Genomic DNA, 18321 nt, shown 5'->3' with positions numbered 1-18321 from the left:
CCCCCCCCCCCCCACGCTCACCCAGTGCCACGTCCAATATCCTTCTACTGACTCGCAAGATATATACAGAAATCCCACCCCCTTTTATTATCTCCAAAATGCATCTTCGACTCTCTCTACTTGCGTAATCTTTATTTATTATCGTTATTTCCTTTTTCTTTTCATTTTTTCCACCAACCTTACCCAAGGGGTTATCCATCAGTTTCCGCAGCCTTTTAAAGAATGTTAAACAACTGAAATACCAATGGAATGTCAATATACTTTAATAGCACGGTGCAATTTTTATGAAATTATCAAGAACGAATTAGGGAATATCTTCATTTGAGCTTTATTTCTCCTTTCTCTTTATCGTTCAGTGACGACTCTCTGATTGCGAAGGCACAGACACAATTTTAGTCGCAATGACCCTGCAAATTAACTTTGAGAAAGAAGCGTGCATTAAAAAAGAAGCAAGATAACACCATCGTAGAAACAGTAGTTATAATCGCTCTTGTGTTATCGTGACTTTCTGCTTCGTCGAGTTGCGATTCGATTAGCGGTGTTTTTTCCCCAGAAAAGCATCTGCTTGTTTACGCGATAGGAGCTGGTCACTTTTTTTTGTTGATATTTTCGTTTTATCTCTGATTTCTGTTATACGGGACAATCTCACGTCCGAGTAACATTTACGAAAAGAACAGTCTCATGATAACTCAGCAAATTAAGTAATTATCGGCTAAAAATGTTTGACACAATGTATATTTTGTATGCGTGCCAACTCAAATGTTCCGACATTTTTTTTTTATTAGACATTCATTTCCCACTCTTCACAGATTCTTGATAGACTTACCAAGGATGGAGGGTGATATCAACAATGTGTCGACAGACGTGTCGTTGCTTTTGATCTTCCAGGCAACAATTCCAGGAATTCCAGGAGTTCCTGGCTTCCCATCTTGACCCGCAGTGCCAGCACGGCCTCGCGATCCGGTCGGACCTGAAATCGTGAAGATCGGTTATAATTTTCAATATCCTACAGACCGGAATCGCTGGACACTGAATTCATATAATTAAACTATTAAAATATATATAAAAAAAACATTGCGCGGAACGTAAACGGGGAAACCAATAAATTGCTAAGACAGTATGAATTATTATATCAAGCACTGTCTTCTTTAAGACTTCTTGAAGACTTTAAAAAAATAACGGCACAGCAATTTCTTCCCCCCTCGACACGGAACGAAATTTTTTCGAACATTTTCTTTTCGTAAAATACTTCCATCCTGAGATATTCTTTTGTCTCAAGTTAAACGACTCACCCTGTATATATATATATGTATATTGTGTTATATTCGCAGAGGATGTTTGCTATACGTAAATACTTTGAAAATAAAATTTTTTAACTAGAATACAGTTTAATGATGTTTTGAGTAAAGGAAAAATGTGATTCTACAAAAGGATTGGTATTAAGTGATAATTGTTTTTATATTTAATGTTTTAATCGAAAATTATTATATATACAGGGTGTTCCGAAACTACCTGACCCGGTGGGTATGGCGGTGTTCGAGAGGCTTCACTGTGCACAAAAATGACCTTCCTTTTGTCCGGAAGCTCTTAGTTTTTAAATGGGAGCAGGTCAAAGTTGACCAATCAGAACGAGGCGTCAAGAGAAACGTAGGCACCTACGAACTCTGAGTTTTCTTCCCTCGCTTTTGTTTCTCGGTGGCTTCGGGCAGGATGACGTCAGCCGAAGACATGCGTATTGGAAACAAGAAAGAAGCCACCGAGAAACAAAAGCGAGGGAAGAAAACTCAGAGTTCGCAGGTGCCTACGTTTCTCTTGATGCCTCCCTCTGATTGGTCAACTTTGACCTGCTCCCATTGAAAAATTATGACCTATCGGCCAAAAGGAGGTCATTTTCGTGATCAGTGAAGCCTCCCGAACACCGCCATACCCACCGGGTCAGGTAGTTTCGGAACACCCTGTATATTATAAAATTGTCAATGTAGAAACTATTCGACGTTTAAATTGTTATTTCAAGTAGTCAGTTAATTCGTGAGTGTGTGTGTGATGGTAAAGAAACGAAATATGAACCCAGTTGAAGGGTCGTTACCTCCCAATCATCCCCTAGCCGGTTTAATCAACTGTGGAGAACTATACAGAGATCCAGTAATCGCACCCTAGACAACGTATTCAAGTTTGTCGGAAGGGTAATTAGTGCTTCGAACGAATTACCAATCTTGGCCACATTATGAGAATTAACGAAAATTCATAGAGCACTTAAAACAAAGTCGAAAAAAAAAGTAGGTTAAACTGTTGAAAGTGGCAATTGTGTACATGTATAATGGTTCGAATGTACATGTACATTGGTTCGAATTTTTTTTAAATCATATTTAAAGAAATGGAGAAATCGCCAAGAGAAATCGCGAAACTTGTATTAATTTACAGATCGAAAATTTTAAAGTAACGCGAAAATGCATATTGCAATTTCTTCCAAGCGCAAGTATAATTTTATCGTGGAAATTCGCTAGACACCCTCTAGAAGATTTATGTAATATGTCCACGTGAATGTATGCTTTGCAAATAGCCAGATACCGTGTTACGACAAAAAAAAACTGCCTGGAAACGCGTCGGGAACAGACGGAATCTCCAGCCGTAGAAGCGATATACGTGTTAGAGTTATTGGAAACAGTGACTTCCGGCGTGGGTTTCCGCTGAATCATCCCAACGCTCGAAAGTTTCGCGGTTGCCAAGCGTGAAAAAGCTGACAGAACTTTTATGAGAAAAAAACAAGCTGAAGATAATGATAGACAAACCGGAAATAGATTTTGCAAATGTCTTCGTTGAATTTGCAATTTGTTTTGCTAATTATTTCTTTTTCATTCTTGTAATTCATTTTTTTTAACACTGCATAAATATACGTTACATTTTACGATCCAGGTAAAAATTATTACATATAATCATATAAAACTATACGTGGGATAAAAAATTTCTTTCTATCTTATCAATTGTAAAAGTGTACGAAACATACACTGTATGGAAATATTAATTTTTATAAAAATAAAATTGCCTAAAATATTTGTAACGAACTGATTTATGGATCAAGTTATTTATTAAGAATATTATTTACGATAACTATATTTTTATAGTGAATTCCTGTAAAATTGTATATCTTATCACCTTATCAAATATGATCGTACAAAGGCAATTCTTTAATCTGATTATACATAATCATTTTTTTCCCGGATTGTTACAAAGTAATTCATACATAGACAATAATTAAAACTTACCGCGAGGTCCTTGAGGTCCTGGAGGTCCCACGGGTCCTCTGAGTCCAGGTTTACCTAAAATTCCCAAAAATTTACATATTCTCAACACTCCATTTTCTCTGATACCAAAGTCACTTCAATTCTATGGGGAAAACGTTTGTAATCAATGATAACAACACTCCCTACTCTTCTTGATTAAATTCCAGGCCAATAGACCTTTACGAACTGATCCGCATTCCGATTACTACCGATACAATTTGCTCGCGTTCAATTTTACACTAATTTTCGGTCAGGTGCAGTTCGGTTTGTTTTTTGCAATTGCACTACGAAAATGCATAGTCAATTATTAACGTTAATTGTACGACTGGAAGTAATTCCTATAGTTATCAATAGTAACTTTCCGCAGTGCATTGTAACATTCATCAACGTAAGGCTCTTAAGTCATTAGATTTCATTATCGGGTTAGGCGACGACCTACGTCCTAGGACAATAGAATAGAATCAGCGTCGCATCTGACAATCATTCAATAATGGACTGAAGGATGACTTGAAATCTAGAGAGAGAGTCTGGACTGCAAATTTATGAGACTTGAAAAGTCTACAACTCATAGACTTGTAACAGCCGACACAATTCATGGCAACTATGACAATCCCATCATTTTGCATCTACGGAATTTCCAAAAACCGTAAATACCTGTATCCCATGCTACATGATGAGCAACGCGATATAGATTAGGGAAACTCTGATCGACAATGTCTGTCGAGATCAACATATTCCAGTTGAATGTAATATAATATTTTCTTTCGAAAAATTATCGAAATCAAATTCAAGTGTTAAACCGTGTAAATTTTTAAAATAATACGTAACTGACATTTTATAGGTATTTGTGACTGGTAGAATCTCTACAACTTTTCGATAGATTATCTGACAATAAATTTCATGTAGGTACCGCAAAGTGTCATATGTCGAACGAACTGTCCATCTGTCTTATATATTTTACGAGTTTCATTGGAAATCGATAGGGGTGCCAATGTTTTTTCTGTTTTTTTTTTTTCAATATCTCATGCCGGCTGATAAATATATCGATAAGAATACATGCAATTTTATTATAAACAATGGTGTTTTTGAAAAAAAATATACATTGCGACGTATGCCGTACATCCGCACTCGAGTCCTCGTTCAGACTCTCTCCGCGACTACCGATTCCTAGGAAACGATTCCTCTGTATGACTCTCCTCGGCAGTTCAAAAATAAAGAAATCCTCCCCTCCAGCGCCCTTCCGCGGAGCCTCGGACCGTTGTCGGCTTAAGTTCTCGGGATACCGATAGTGCGTCCCGGCTGCTGGGCGCCCCTTGCGTGCGGGCTCTCAACCTAAAAGAGCCCCGGTGCTTCCGCCATCGGTCCACTATTTTCTCCCGTTTTCCCCACCCGAAACCCGGACCTACGAAATCCTTGGAGATGGAGGCCGAAGGCACTGCCATGTCTTTTGTAATGTGCCGGCCTGACGCCACGTTACAATAGTAGATATGCAAGTCTAAAATCAGCAAAGAAATTTCATGAAAAAACCCACGCAACACAAAATTCATATTGATGTCCCTCAGATGTCCCTGGGATATGCGCAAAGTCCAAGGGACATTTTGTGGTATGCGGGAATGATTCAACGAATTCGAGATATGGTCCATATGAATGACCGATGTCCAGGAATAACCCATAGGCATGGGAAAGTGTCATCAAAGATTCAAGAAATCGTGGAAATAACGGAATATCATAAAAGGAGAGGAGGATTTATGTAAGCAGAGATATTCCCAAAAGAATAGAAATCGAGATGCGGATCTGGCAAGCGGGAAGAAGGGTGGCCTCTCTATTCAAATCAATATACATATATGCATACAGTCTTCTGTGTTTTATGGGTGGTGCAAAACGGATTGGTATATGCGAGTAGTAATAAAGAAGGGGTAGACATGAAAAGGAAGAAAATAAAAAAAATACTTTACGTATATAATATAGTTCTCTTGATTTTTCTTCTGTGCTCGTGAGAATTTCATTTATTTATCAAAATTAAAGACACGCGGAACAAAAAATAAACGTTTACATTTTCTATAACGACCAGTCGAGTAGAGCGTTATTTTTTAAATTTGTTGTCCTCCATTCAAAATCAAGGGAAAAAAAATAAATGAACCAATAAAAGAAAAGTTCTTACCATCCGTCCCATTTGTTCCAGGTTTTCCAGGTATCCCATTGCGTCCCGGCATTCCGTCTAAACCCGGAATTCCGTCTAGGCCGCTTCTTCCGGGTATTCCATCGAGTCCTGGTTCTCCTGGTACACCGTCTCTTCCGTCGAGACCACGTGCCCCTGCCTCGCCCTTCGGTCCCGGCACGCCCGGACGTCCGGGAAAGCCAGTCGGGCCCACGGGCCCGGGTATCCCCGGAAGGCCAGGGATTCCCCGAGGACCCACAAGCCCGGGTACTCCCGGTAGACCGGGCGGGCAGTAATCGCGGGACGATCGGCAAAAATCTTGGATCGCATTGAACTGAAAGCACAAAAAGAAAAAACAAATATTACGTCAAATTACATACTTCCAATGGACACTACATTGGTAATCATTAAAAATTCTTACGGACTTTGTAAAATCCCTTAGAGAGACACTTAATACCCACCTAGCAGCTGAGTGAAATTCTTTTGTTCCCCGAATTGCGAAAACGAGAGTGATGAAAAGGAGAGAAAAGATAAATAAACAAGACATTCGCCCTCCGATCTGGTCCAAAGTAAACATCATCCAGAAGTGCTGTGATTTATCAAAAAAAAAATTTCTTTTATATGTCGTCTGTCTTTTTGCCTCCAAATCCTCCAGCCATTCTCATCCCCGTCTTCCCCAGCGATCAGACAACCCAGAGGAGGATCAGGGGCTGAAAAAAAGTCATCCCTTAATCGGCGCCCGGCCCGCGAACTCTTGTTAATTACGTCCTCGTCGCTTTGGTCCAGAACGTGAGACGCTGAGAGACGCAGCAAAATAATGTTAGCTCGTTACGTAAAATGTCCTAATACTTTTTTTTCCCGAACTTCCCACACCCACTTTTATCCACGTTCATCCTACACCGACCGCTTGGTCTCCTCGCTCTCATCCGAATTCATCCAGGTCCATTCGCGTTCATCCGCTCTCATCCGCCATCTCTCCAATTTCTGGGCTAAAAGCTAGGTCATTCGAGTATCCGGGCGTGCTAGGATTTTAGCGGAATAAAAATGTTCCCAGAACATAAAAGCCTGTCTCTAAAGTAAACTGTAGACTCGCTTACGTACTGACGACCACTATCACTCGAAACTACTGCGGACTCTCTTGAACAACGAGGAAAAATGTTGAATAATAGTAATGATCAAAGAAAGGTACAGAAAGAAACGTACAGAACAACAAAGCTTAAAGAATACACTAAAAATTTCCCAAATTCTCTTGCTCGTGTTATGAATATTTTTTTTTTACACATTTCCAATCCAATAATTGCAAAATATGATAAATTAAAAATGCCAATTTTGTCTAGATAATATTTTGCGTCCGATTCGCAGGTGATCGATTGCCTGCAACCTCCTCGTATACAAATTTCAAAATTACTCATTCATTCCAGCCCGTATAGTACAAACAGTAACTAGATCCTAGAGAGATTTTTCCTTATTTCCATAACATAAGCCAATTTATTGTATGATCAAAGGAATTGGTCGTATCGGTCAGTGTGGCCAATACAACAGGTGGTCACTTCCATCGGCAAAATCCTTCTCGTTCCCCATTAACGTTAGTCGCCGCTTTAATTAGAATAAAGGCTAATTAACACGGTAGATTATCATAGCCTAGGAAATTATCCTAGGGAATTGGGATTGGCCGTCGTCGATATGCAGGGTCCGATAATCCGTCCACGTTCGTAATTCGCAATTGAAAGGCGGTAGGATCGTTAACGTTAATCGATAGGGAGATTCCTGATCGCGTCGCACTGCGTCTGGGAAAGATTGCACTGCTTTTCACAGTTAAGGTAGCTATACTGCTTCACACCAGTCAAATCAGTGCTAAATTTTTAATAACGTTTTTAAAATTTCTGGTCGTTTAATTAATAGTTCCGAGGAGTTACTCAGGTATCAGAATTAGTTCTTAATATATAAATACATTCTCAGCCATGATTCAAACAGAAAGCCGACTGGTATATGTAAATGTCCGATGTTATGTTTTTTCGTGCAGTTTTTTTAAAGAATAAACCATAATAATAGTCCAATTATGCCGAGCAATATCTCATTTTGATTATTGGAAGATTCTTAATTGATTGGCGATCTAGACTTTAGATAATATTAAAAGCTCAAAAGATACAACCATTTGATTACCTATCCTAACCTAATATCAGGGATACAAGTGGCTGTAACTTTTGAACAACTAACATTATACAAAATCTCGATGGTCAATCGATCAAAGATTTCCCAATATTCCAAATGAGATATTGCTCGTCATAATTGGACTATTATTATGGTCCATTCTTAAAAAAAAAAAACTGCACGACAAAATATGACATCGAACATTTGGATATAATATTTGATTTTCTATTCGAAGCACGGCTGTGAATGTACTTATATATTAAGAACTAATGCTGTTACGTGTGTAACTCCTCGGATCTGTTAATTAGACCACTAGAAATTGTAAAAACGTTATTAAAAATTTAGCACTGATTTGACTAGCGTGAAGCGGTATAGCTACCTTAAGCAATTGTTCGAAAGTCATATCGGAGCAGGGGTTAATCTATTACTTTTTCTTCTTTTTTTTTCATAAGTCATAACTTCTCTTCGGTTTCATTCTCGCACGACCATATATCCTTCTACGTGATACGTTTCTACGTACATTAAATACACAAGGTACCTATGCGTATATATATACGCTAGGACATTGAGTGAGAATATCGGAAAATTCGTGTCGCTTCGATTTCTCCGGAAATTGGCACGATTGTACGTATATGCATATACATATATGTATACATGTATAAACAGATGTAGAGTGCGCCCTAGAAAAAAAAAATGAATTACACACGAATACAGAAAAGAGCCCAGATAAAAAGTAACCAAGCCACTCGACTGATCTAAATCTATTAAGGGATTCCATCGTCCCTTCTCAAATACATCTGCCCTCGTGGTTCTAATCAAAATTGAAAAACCCGTCATCCCTAATCGACTATTTGCAACCACCGTCTATCAAAGCGGATAAATTTACCGAGGAAAGAATCAGGAAGTCTATAGAAGGGAGAGATCCGATTGGATATTTCCCCGATCTTAAAGGATGTCTCAGTTAAAATTATTTTTCAAAGCCAACTCCCATCCCCTACGTCACCACCCTTTTACCAGGCGTCAGCCATCATCCGCAGCTTAGAAGACACTAATACCGTATTCCTTGCGCGGATGAGAGACATCTCGAATGGAATAATAGATAGGTTCGATATCCAAGGGGTTGATGGTATAACAATCCCCGGTTAAATTACCCCCTAGCCCTCCCCCCAGCTAAAACCACTATAAAGAGGAGGTTAACCAACCCTTAAACAAACCGGGGAGGGGGGAGGTTCATCATCGTAAACATAATTAGAGCGCTCTGACGAAAGCTTGTAATTAAACCTCGGTCGCGGCTTCAGCTTTTATCCATAAAACGTACATGCATACCTACCACGTGTACCATATATAACAGAGCCACGCAACAAACACAAATACACGCACACGGCACCGGGCACTCTTAGTTGCTTCTACACCAGCATTTATAGCCAACACTTGCACCCGTGCTAGCGAGACGGACTGCTTACTAATTAATCCTGTTAGAGCAACAGATTGCAAGCAGAGAGCTTCTGGTAGAAATGCTAAGGTCTTTCCTGGGTAAGAAAAATTTCGAGTATCCCTTGTGGAAGGAATAAAAAAAAAAGAGTCCCTAGGGACAAGAAAAGAAAAATAAAGTTGCCTACTGACAAATGGACGGATAATCCTATAGGAATATACATAAAGGACTTTACGCGATGGTAAAGGGACTTGAAGTGTTCAGTGAAATTAGGAAAGGAGCACGTAATACCTTCTTGTCGGCACATTGGATAAGGCGCAGTTTGGATTTTGGACACCTTTGAAGTCTACAATGTTGTTACGGAGACGCGTGTGGCAATTGCGTGGTAACGGGCCGCCACTCGCGATACAAAGGGACGGAAACCGTAACTACGGCTGTTCCTAATGATAGGAGAGACTAACCCATCCCAATTAAACGTAACCTAACGTAAGCTAACCTAGTCGGACCTCACACTGTTATATCTTTACGTATTGTAGTCGACCGGGCAAATTTCGCTGGAGTCAGGGCCGTATCAGTTTTCAGGGTGGTGCTCTTTCGGTGGCGCCCTTTCGAAAAGGAGGGAAAAAACTTTGTAGCCCCATCTTACCAGTATATCCATCCTCGGAAACAACGATGCTCAACCTTATATCGGTTGAGTCTATCCATAACAACCTAGCCGGATATTACGTGTCATTCACGGCCGGTTCTCGACGAGCTCCTTCTCTGCTGTACCACGACCCTCCGGTAACACCGAAGTCAGCCTCACTCACTCCCCAGCTCCCTTTTCTCTCTCTTCTCTATCTCTCTCCTTGCTTCCAACTCCTCAATCCACAAGGAAAGGCAACACTTCCGTTCTTTGTCAAACTGACGGAAGTCTCGTGATAATTGTTTTACAGAACAAACCAATCACTTCTTTCCTGTACGATCTTAACATCGATCAGACACCTATACGAGACATAGTAAACTTATGAAAATCGGCCTCATCTCCGATAACCTCAAGCCAAACAGTTTATCACGGATTCGTGATCGATATCCATTACGTAAGTATGATATATGACACATTGCTTACATATTTAATCAAAAGATAATATTTTTCTTGTAACAAATAATCAAAGAATACCCCGTAATGTGTCACGCCGGAGGGCACCTTAAAATATTATTTTTTGGATAAACAACTATAAAATTACCTTAAAATTTATGATAGTGACGTCTTAGGCTTATAAAATATTTTCAAGGAAGGGGAACCCTGTTAAAAAATATTTTTTAAAGCAAGTTAACAGTGCCATCTGTCGTAAAAAAAAGAAAGGCCAGACGGTGTTTTCTTAGAGCATTTTTTAGAAAAACTGATATTTAGCTATTACGAATGAGTATAAAACACGAGTGTGACGTGTTGTGCACCAATCACGTACGCATCAATCTTATACTCATTTGTACTAGATAGATAAAATACTATTTTATCCGACAGTCGGATATAAAGATTCGTGTATTGTTACAGTCATTAATTTCAAGTAAAAAATTATACGTACGACATTGCGTTATGATAATCCACTTCTTTATTCTAGTAGCATTCGTTTATCAAAATCTCTATTCATCTGTTTAATCGTAATAACCAAAACAAAAATGTTTTTTTTTTTTCAATATAAATGAAATTTTATCATTATCCTCATTCAAAACAGAGGGTCATTAAGGGTCTATCGTGGTTACCGAAAGTTCGATATTCCCTAGTCGAATTTACCGCCGGCAAACTATTTAGTGGCGTACCGCAACCATTCCCGGAACAGCTATTATCGCAGCTCGGCAATCGTCCGAAAAAAATAACGTAAAAAAGTGGAATATTACGTTGCCAGGCTGACCACGATAATGCATGTTGTGGTTGTATATATGTATATACAAATTGTGGGGACCAATCTGGAACCGCAGACAGGCCGCGGCAATAGCGTAGTTAAATAGGTCGCCCACCCCTTAATCAAAATGTAAATTTAGATATATACATATCTAATGTTATCTCCTTATATGCTCGTCTCTCTTCTGAACTGAGAAAGGAGCGACACTTTTTGTTCTACGTGAATCTTAAATTTATTATTAGGTTACACGATTTTTGAGATACCCCGTAAATTTAAAAGAAATTAGGAAACGCTTTTTAAGGAAAAAGAAAAAAAATGGGTATAAACGATATCAGCCACAAGATCGATTATGGATGACGCAAGGAGAAACCTAGGGTCTCAGTTTTTCTGTACAGTAAGATAGGGGCAGTACAGAGTAGAGAAGAGAAGAGAAAGTGAGATGATTAAATAGAAGAAAAAAGACGATCGCTGTATGCATAAATGATAGGGTGGAAAAACGGGGCCACTCAATATTCTCTGTATCGAAGATGAACGTATCAAAAATTCGGCAGGTATATTTGTTATCAGTGCCCTTATTAAACATTAAAACATATCAGTACTGATACTAGCTAGGAATATGTTGAAGCGCGTACCTAGAGGCTAGTATCCAGTATCTAGTTAGTAACTAGCAAATGACGGTTCTGAAGAGAATTTCTGTTCGGTTTAGACTCCCTGAATAATTAAGTAACGTCCTATTTCGGCTTTCAGTCAATTACGAATGCATTACATGCACTCGGACTGCAGTCGCCGTGCATATAATATGATGCAATAAATACAAATTTCGACAGGCTAAAAAAAGTGCACGAGATAAATTTTTGATATTCGATAAAGAATATATTTAAAGAGTGGACTCAAAGTATGAAAATTTAGATAAATTTGAAAAATAACATTATTAAACAGTAAAGTGTTCAATTTGCCAAAAAAAAAATCATTGCGTCATTCTAATATAATATTTCGTGAAAGCAATTTCACGTAAACCCCTTATTGAAATTTGACAAATTTTCCACGCTAAATTACATACGTATAACGCCGTTAATATAAAATTCAATATCCACATGTATGAGATATATCGGAATCACTAAATGAAAATCTCTTAATATAAATGTATTATTACGATAGCTGGATCCTGAAGATCAACCGATGTATATGAAATTTTTAATAAAAGGGATGATTCGTTGATTCGGTCTACTGAATCAGCACGTCCACGTGTTAATACAAGACCCATGCAATTTCATAGTTTAAAGTTGTTATAATCTCTCAAAATGTATCTTCGTAGATCTGGAAATAACATTTGACTACTTGACTGTAAATAACTGTAAGGCGTGGGACGTAACAGTATATTGCTTCCAATTGTTAATTTTGATAATATATACTTCGTACGTGTAACGGTTTTTTTTTAAAATTTGATTACCATACAAATTATGTATATGAAGCTTATCTTAAGGCTCATAAGACATATCCTATTTGTTCTTGACGGATGTGCTTGCATGGTAATAAAATTAATAGGTACGTGAAACGATACGTTGTAGGTACGAGCATAGAAAGCGACTAGCACCACCATCATAATCCACTGGCAATGCTCCACAGCACCATAGCGTCCAGGTACTGTATATCACTAACCACCTATCACGCAAACACTGTGTAATGGATTGCGCAAGGGTTTGCGTTAAAGAACGGACCTGATAACAAAAATGGGAAGAAACGAGGCAAATAATAAATATATATAGTCATAACTCCAGCACACGATTTTCTAAAGGATACGACGGGAGGCCCAGCCGTCATGCGCAGCGCACGCACGCAATAAACTAACGACAATTAAGGAGAAGAGGGACATGAAGGTAAAGAAAAAGAAAAGATGAGAAATGGAGGAAATATGAAAATTCGAAAAAAAAAAATATTGTTTTCGTCAGTTCCACAAGTAATGCACGAATTTTCAAATGACCGATGTTTTCTTAATTTCATGATTGGCTTTTACACTTTTGTTGTAAACTTAAATTACGCTAGAAGCGAAATAGATAATTTCGTATGTTATTAATATATTATATAATTCGCATCTCGCAGAGTTTCAACAATTCGCAAACTCGCTATCCTTTGTCACAGCACCGCAACAGCGAACTGTTACGCGACACCATTAGGAAATTCCATAAATCAAGAGATATTATTGCTGCGATGTCCGTGTCGTGCGTCTCGAACTCGTGCACGGAGACACGTGGCGCGAAATTTTAATAAACCCATAACTTTGGGAAAACCGCCGCCGTCGTCCCGTGGCCATTTCCTCTTTCAAAGTCAATTATTAAATAACGCTCGACACTTTCGCGTATAATCTCAACCAAGTTAAATAGCATTTACTTGTTAAGGCTTCTGCCGACTACATTTCATTAAATAAATTTAACCTGCTGCCGTTTTACGTGTACATAAATTTTACGTAAATCTTAGGAATATTATCTTTATAATTTTTTAGCTCTTTGCTGATGCTCACCAAATACTTGACTATTTTTGAGTTGCACATTCACTAATTACACTCGCCATCACTTTCTATACCGCGTCAAGTGCGCCTGACGCACGAAAATGAATTTGTATTTTGCAAAGCCATTTAGCTAATTTTGTAGTCTAAATAATTAATACCACAACGGGATACTTGGCGAAAGCATTTTTCTTTTTCCTTTGGCCAACTGCTAATTTTCTTAATTAGAGAAGGAATCTTAAAAGAGCAGCGCGCAAAAAATTTCGGAAAATTACACTCAAGTTTTGTAAAGACGTCAAACTAAATGCATTTACTCTCCGTTGTAAGCACAAGTAACGCGTGGGGTGATAAAGTCAAAAATGAAGAGAAATAATACTCTTCGTAAGGGATTACGAACTGACCATAGTAATTAGTTTTAGAAATATCCAGCGTAGAGCGAGACAGTCGAAATGAATATCCCTTCCTGTTAACTTGACGTACAAGTTAAGCGTTAAATCGTATTAGCTCTTTCCTTTTGCCTGTAAAACGTAAAACAAGACCCACGTGTGTTTAATTCCGGGGCACGACAGGTGACTCGACGCATTTAATAACTTTGTTTTTTCAATCGTATTAGTACAATATTAACAGTTTTTGTACTTTTTCTAATGTATAAAATTAGCCAAATTCCCAAGCGACAATGCTCTTGTAACAATACCGACATAAAGATAAAATTCGAATTTATTGATAAATCTGATATCAATGCAGACAGGCTAAAAAGGAAATTGGTAAACTTCGGCGACGACGGCTATCAAAAAATTACATTCGGACGAGCTCCAATATTTAATACAAGGACAATAGCAGCAACCATCACAAATGATTAACCTACGATCGAACATTTATGAAATGAGTGAGTACGGAAGGATGAGTGTGACATGAATTGATACCTTGGGATTTAAGTTAAATTGAATTGTCATTTTAATTTTATCACGTGAATTAGGTGAAGGATCCGTTTACTTATTAATTTCCTCAATTTTAATATTTCCATATGACTATACAGATATATAGTATACACATTGGATCTATATATTTTATTTTTATCGCAATAAATTTATATAAAAGATAAGTAATACATCATCCTTTCCACCATTACGTCTCTGAATTCTTGGTTCCTTTTTTCTTCATTGCCAATTTTTAAATTCATTTTCCCTTCGCAATATTTTACTTCAAATATTGAAGAGCGAATACAATTTGATAAAGTAAGTAAAGTAGATAATACAAATAAATAAATTGCAAAAAATAATCTCTATAAAGATTGACACGAAAAGATAACCAATGTGAATAGTAATAATTATATCGAAGTATTGAAAGAAAGGAAAAATCCTTGACTCACAGGAATACGAGTGTCACCCGTCAACCATACCCAGTCTTGAGAACCAGGAGTCGACGCGTCTTCGCCGGGAACCGACGTAGTCATGATCATCATCTTCTTCGAGTTCTTCGAGAGTTCCTTGTCCTCTCGAATCTGCAACAAAGTGAAGCAAACAATAAGAGATAAAGACAATAAACACGAGACAAAGGAACCACCCACCGAAAAATTCTTAAATAAAACAAGTATAACGGACCAGTTCAAAAAGCGTAACTGGAGCGCATGAAAAAACATAGGGGTAGAAAAAAACAGGTAATAAAAAAATCAGACAAAAATGTAAACGAAAACTAGTCGGAAGCTGCATTTCTCGTGACACCCCACGTCACTGGGTAAATACTCGGAAGGCGCGCGATAAAGCCTGAAGAGCTGAGAACTGTGTAGGGAAACACGGGAAAGTGTGGGAAACTCGGAGAAAAGAGCGAAAACAGTGGGGGACAAGTTTTGCGTTGGACCCGAAGAAGCGAAAAAAGATACGAATGGAGATCCAAGGGACGCAGACACGACGCTCTTTGCAAATAAAGTTGATTCTACGATGAGCTACGACTCGTGTAAATGAGGCCTCGTACGCAGGGGAAGGGGAACAACTTGTGCGGGTATAAAATTTTACAATACTCTATTCAACCGTCAACCGTGTATACCGAATTTTCGTTTTTGTCATAGAAATGACAAATGAAAATTTTAACAATAACGACAAGCACACTTTATAGTTTTCTCAGGGTCTATGTGAGATCTAAATTGGTAACCGTAAGTACAGACCAATAAGAGACCTCAGGTGAATAATGGGTATTTAGTCCATAGTCGTTAAATTAATGACCGATACACCTGTATTTATCGTTAATTAGACCGCGCAATTATTTATTAAAGAATATATTCAAAGTACTTTCCGTGCGCAATTCATAATACTATAGACTAATTCAATATATCGCGATATAAATTTGCACATATGCATTCGTACGTGATTATTTGCATTGTCGCAACCTGCAAATTAAAATTCGTTTCTAGGCTTTTACGCAACTGCTACATAGCTTGCGAGTTGGCAGTATTCAGCCATGAGCTGGGTATTATGTTATGTAAAAAAAAAAAACATTTTGAAATTCGTGACAATATAAAAGTTGATATGAACCAAAAGAAAGAGCGTGCCAGTCCTCCGATAATTTATGGAGTTGAGTTTTCACTTTTTTGTTTATGTACTCTCCCGGCAAGTCCTTTAATTTCCGAGGTCATTATCGTGATAAAGTGTTTTAAGATACAATCACCGCTTCCAGGCTCATAGAAAATTGGTAAGTGTAAGTATATGTAGACTCTGAGAAAGAAGTTTGATCAAATTATAAAGGAATTTAATCAATTCAATTCAGTCCTGTGGTTTCAGGTAGTGAACAGTATACGTAGCTCATTTAAGTACAGCCGAGTAAAAAAAATATGGAAAAGTAAATTACATATAGTGTAGTCACACGAACCCATTAAGACAAGGTTTGTCGCTACTATATTAAGTTAAAGTAACTGCAGATTTATTTCGGTAAATTAACTTTGCTATATCTGTTAGAATTTCAATTCACAGGAAAGAGTGAAGCTTCGCTCGGCTACATCTGAGCAGTTGGTTTTACCAAACTTTTTGTCTCAGTGATAGACACATAATTATACCACATATATGCTATATTCACATATAAACTGGTTTATTTGCAGGTTAAATCTGCATAACGGATATTTTGTTGGTGCGGTGCGAAAAACGCAGTTTTTTTGGCAAATAATGTTACTTTTTATAACGTATAAAATAACGTGCAAAATTTTGCAAATTGGTTTAAACTCGAATATTTGGCTTGTATGGTTATTTACTTGTTGGTATCAATAATGACATCGACTTTATATATAGCAATATATACCTTGGATAGATACTTGGAGAATGAAAAGAATTCTTTTTACTATTATTGTTTCTTTCGGTACAAGTTTGGTTGAACGATCATTTAATTATTTTGCCGTTAATATCTGGAAATCTCCATTAGTCGATGTGACTAACGATTTTAAACGCGTTGGAAATAGAAAAATGGGGTGTAAGTGAATTGCACTTGTTAGCCAATCATGATCGATGAATAGCACTCAAAATACTAACAGTGCAAAAATAAATCAAGTTTCTATGCGGTACCGCTGAATCCCATTTAAACAGGCACGCGTGGAATTTGTGGATCATTTAATACTTCCGATTGACAACCATTTTGGGTACCACAGTTCTTACTTTAATTGTAAGATGTAAGCGAATAAAAAAACCCAGTTTTAACAAAACATGTATATATTGAAAATATCGCAATGTAACGATAAATAGAAAATTCAATGAGAAAAAAGGAAATGCCAAACAGCAAAAATATAATTTTTAAAGTGGAGGTACAACAATCTCACGAGGCAACGTTACTTTAATTATTGAGAATTATTCCTGCTAAGATAGAAGACTTTAGAGGTCGTAAGACTTTTATATATCAAAAATCCATTTTCTCATTGAATATTTATCTTGTGGAGACTACCCTTGTGTTTGAATCTTACCCTGAGAACTTCGAGAACAGCATTATCCTCCGCTGCCGGAAGTGAACTGCTACGCTTCTGCCGTACAACTCCTTCGACCTCCGGATACTTGCCACAAGCACTTGCACTTCCGGCCACCCGTACATTAGATTCGATTCGTCCCACGTAAGAATAAAGATAAATAAAACCGCCGAGCTGAATCAAAAATTGTGCCAAGACAAACAGAAGCAGAAACTTCGTTTGGTGATTGGCCAGTCTGGCCTCGCCTGTTCCAGTGTTTCCATTCATAGTCACGACATCATCCTGCAGGATAATTCGTAATTCAAATTGTATGTTCAATATTGAACGCTTTCAATTAATTTCAAATAACTTGGGTATACCCGTTAACTATCCACGTCAGACATTCTGATATTCAACGTCTACTAAATACTTTAGAGTCACTGAATATATCAAAGCACTAAGTACAGTTGTAATAACAAGATGATACTTAATATTGTGCGACAAAGTGGAATCTCCTCATTTACAGTAAAATCTACACAAATAATCCATTCACAAAATCCGTATTAAGAAAAGCTATTTTCGTGTCGAATCAGGACAAACCTTACCGCCACGTTAATTATAAAGATTCCCCAGTTAGTATTCACTCTCGAAAAACTATATGAACACCCGAACTACTCACAGATAAAGTTGATACGTGTATACAGGCCTGTAAATAATATAAGAAAAGTCCAAAAACCCAATAGCCTAAAAGTCAAAAAATGTGCACGTTATTCCAAAGAAAACTTGTGTCTTACTGCTCTTCTACTGCAAAATAAAGTTTTGACAAAATATACGTTTAGTGAGTCAAGTAGCAAAGTTCCGAAATCGTTGCGTTAACCGTTCGCAAACTGAGATAAAAACGATGCTTGCGACTCGGCGTTCGCGAAGGGACTGTTGGGTACAACTGAAAGCATCTAGTAAGTCAGGTTATCGCCGCGCAGGCGCGTTCAGACTACGT

At 37.8% G+C, this 18321-nt stretch overlaps 1 protein-coding gene across 8 annotated transcripts in view; it reads right to left on the bottom strand.

The window, feature by feature from the left end:
• Positions 1–18289, bottom strand: part of LOC107271414 — a 25982-nt gene extending 7693 nt beyond the window's left edge. For 3 of the 8 annotated variants that reach the window (XM_025088661.1, XM_025088659.1, XM_025088660.1), the window contains exons 1-6: positions 18004–18242; positions 17346–17627; positions 14778–14909; positions 5443–5773; positions 3264–3317; positions 827–970 (exon numbers count right to left, since the gene is read on the bottom strand). In XM_025088661.1, coding sequence (XP_024944429.1) covers positions 827–970; positions 3264–3317; positions 5443–5773; positions 14778–14909; positions 17346–17612 — 928 coding nt within the window. In that variant the 5' untranslated portion in view covers positions 17613–17627; positions 18004–18242. Of the gene's footprint in view, positions 1–826; positions 971–3263; positions 3318–5442; positions 5774–14777; positions 14910–17345; positions 17628–17704; positions 17857–17929 lie in introns of all 8 variants that reach the window. The other 5 variants (XM_025088658.1, XM_025088657.1, XM_015747390.2 and 2 more) reach the window with 5 other exon arrangements.
• Positions 18290–18321: the final 32 nt, after the last annotated feature.

This window comes from Cephus cinctus, unplaced genomic scaffold, assembly GCF_000341935.2.
Source record: "Cephus cinctus unplaced genomic scaffold, Ccin1 Ccin1_scaffold0967, whole genome shotgun sequence".
NCBI lineage: Eukaryota > Metazoa > Arthropoda > Insecta > Hymenoptera > Cephidae > Cephus > Cephus cinctus.
The sequence above is the reverse complement of the archived record's forward strand: the minus strand, read 5'-3'. Positions and strand labels throughout refer to the sequence as shown.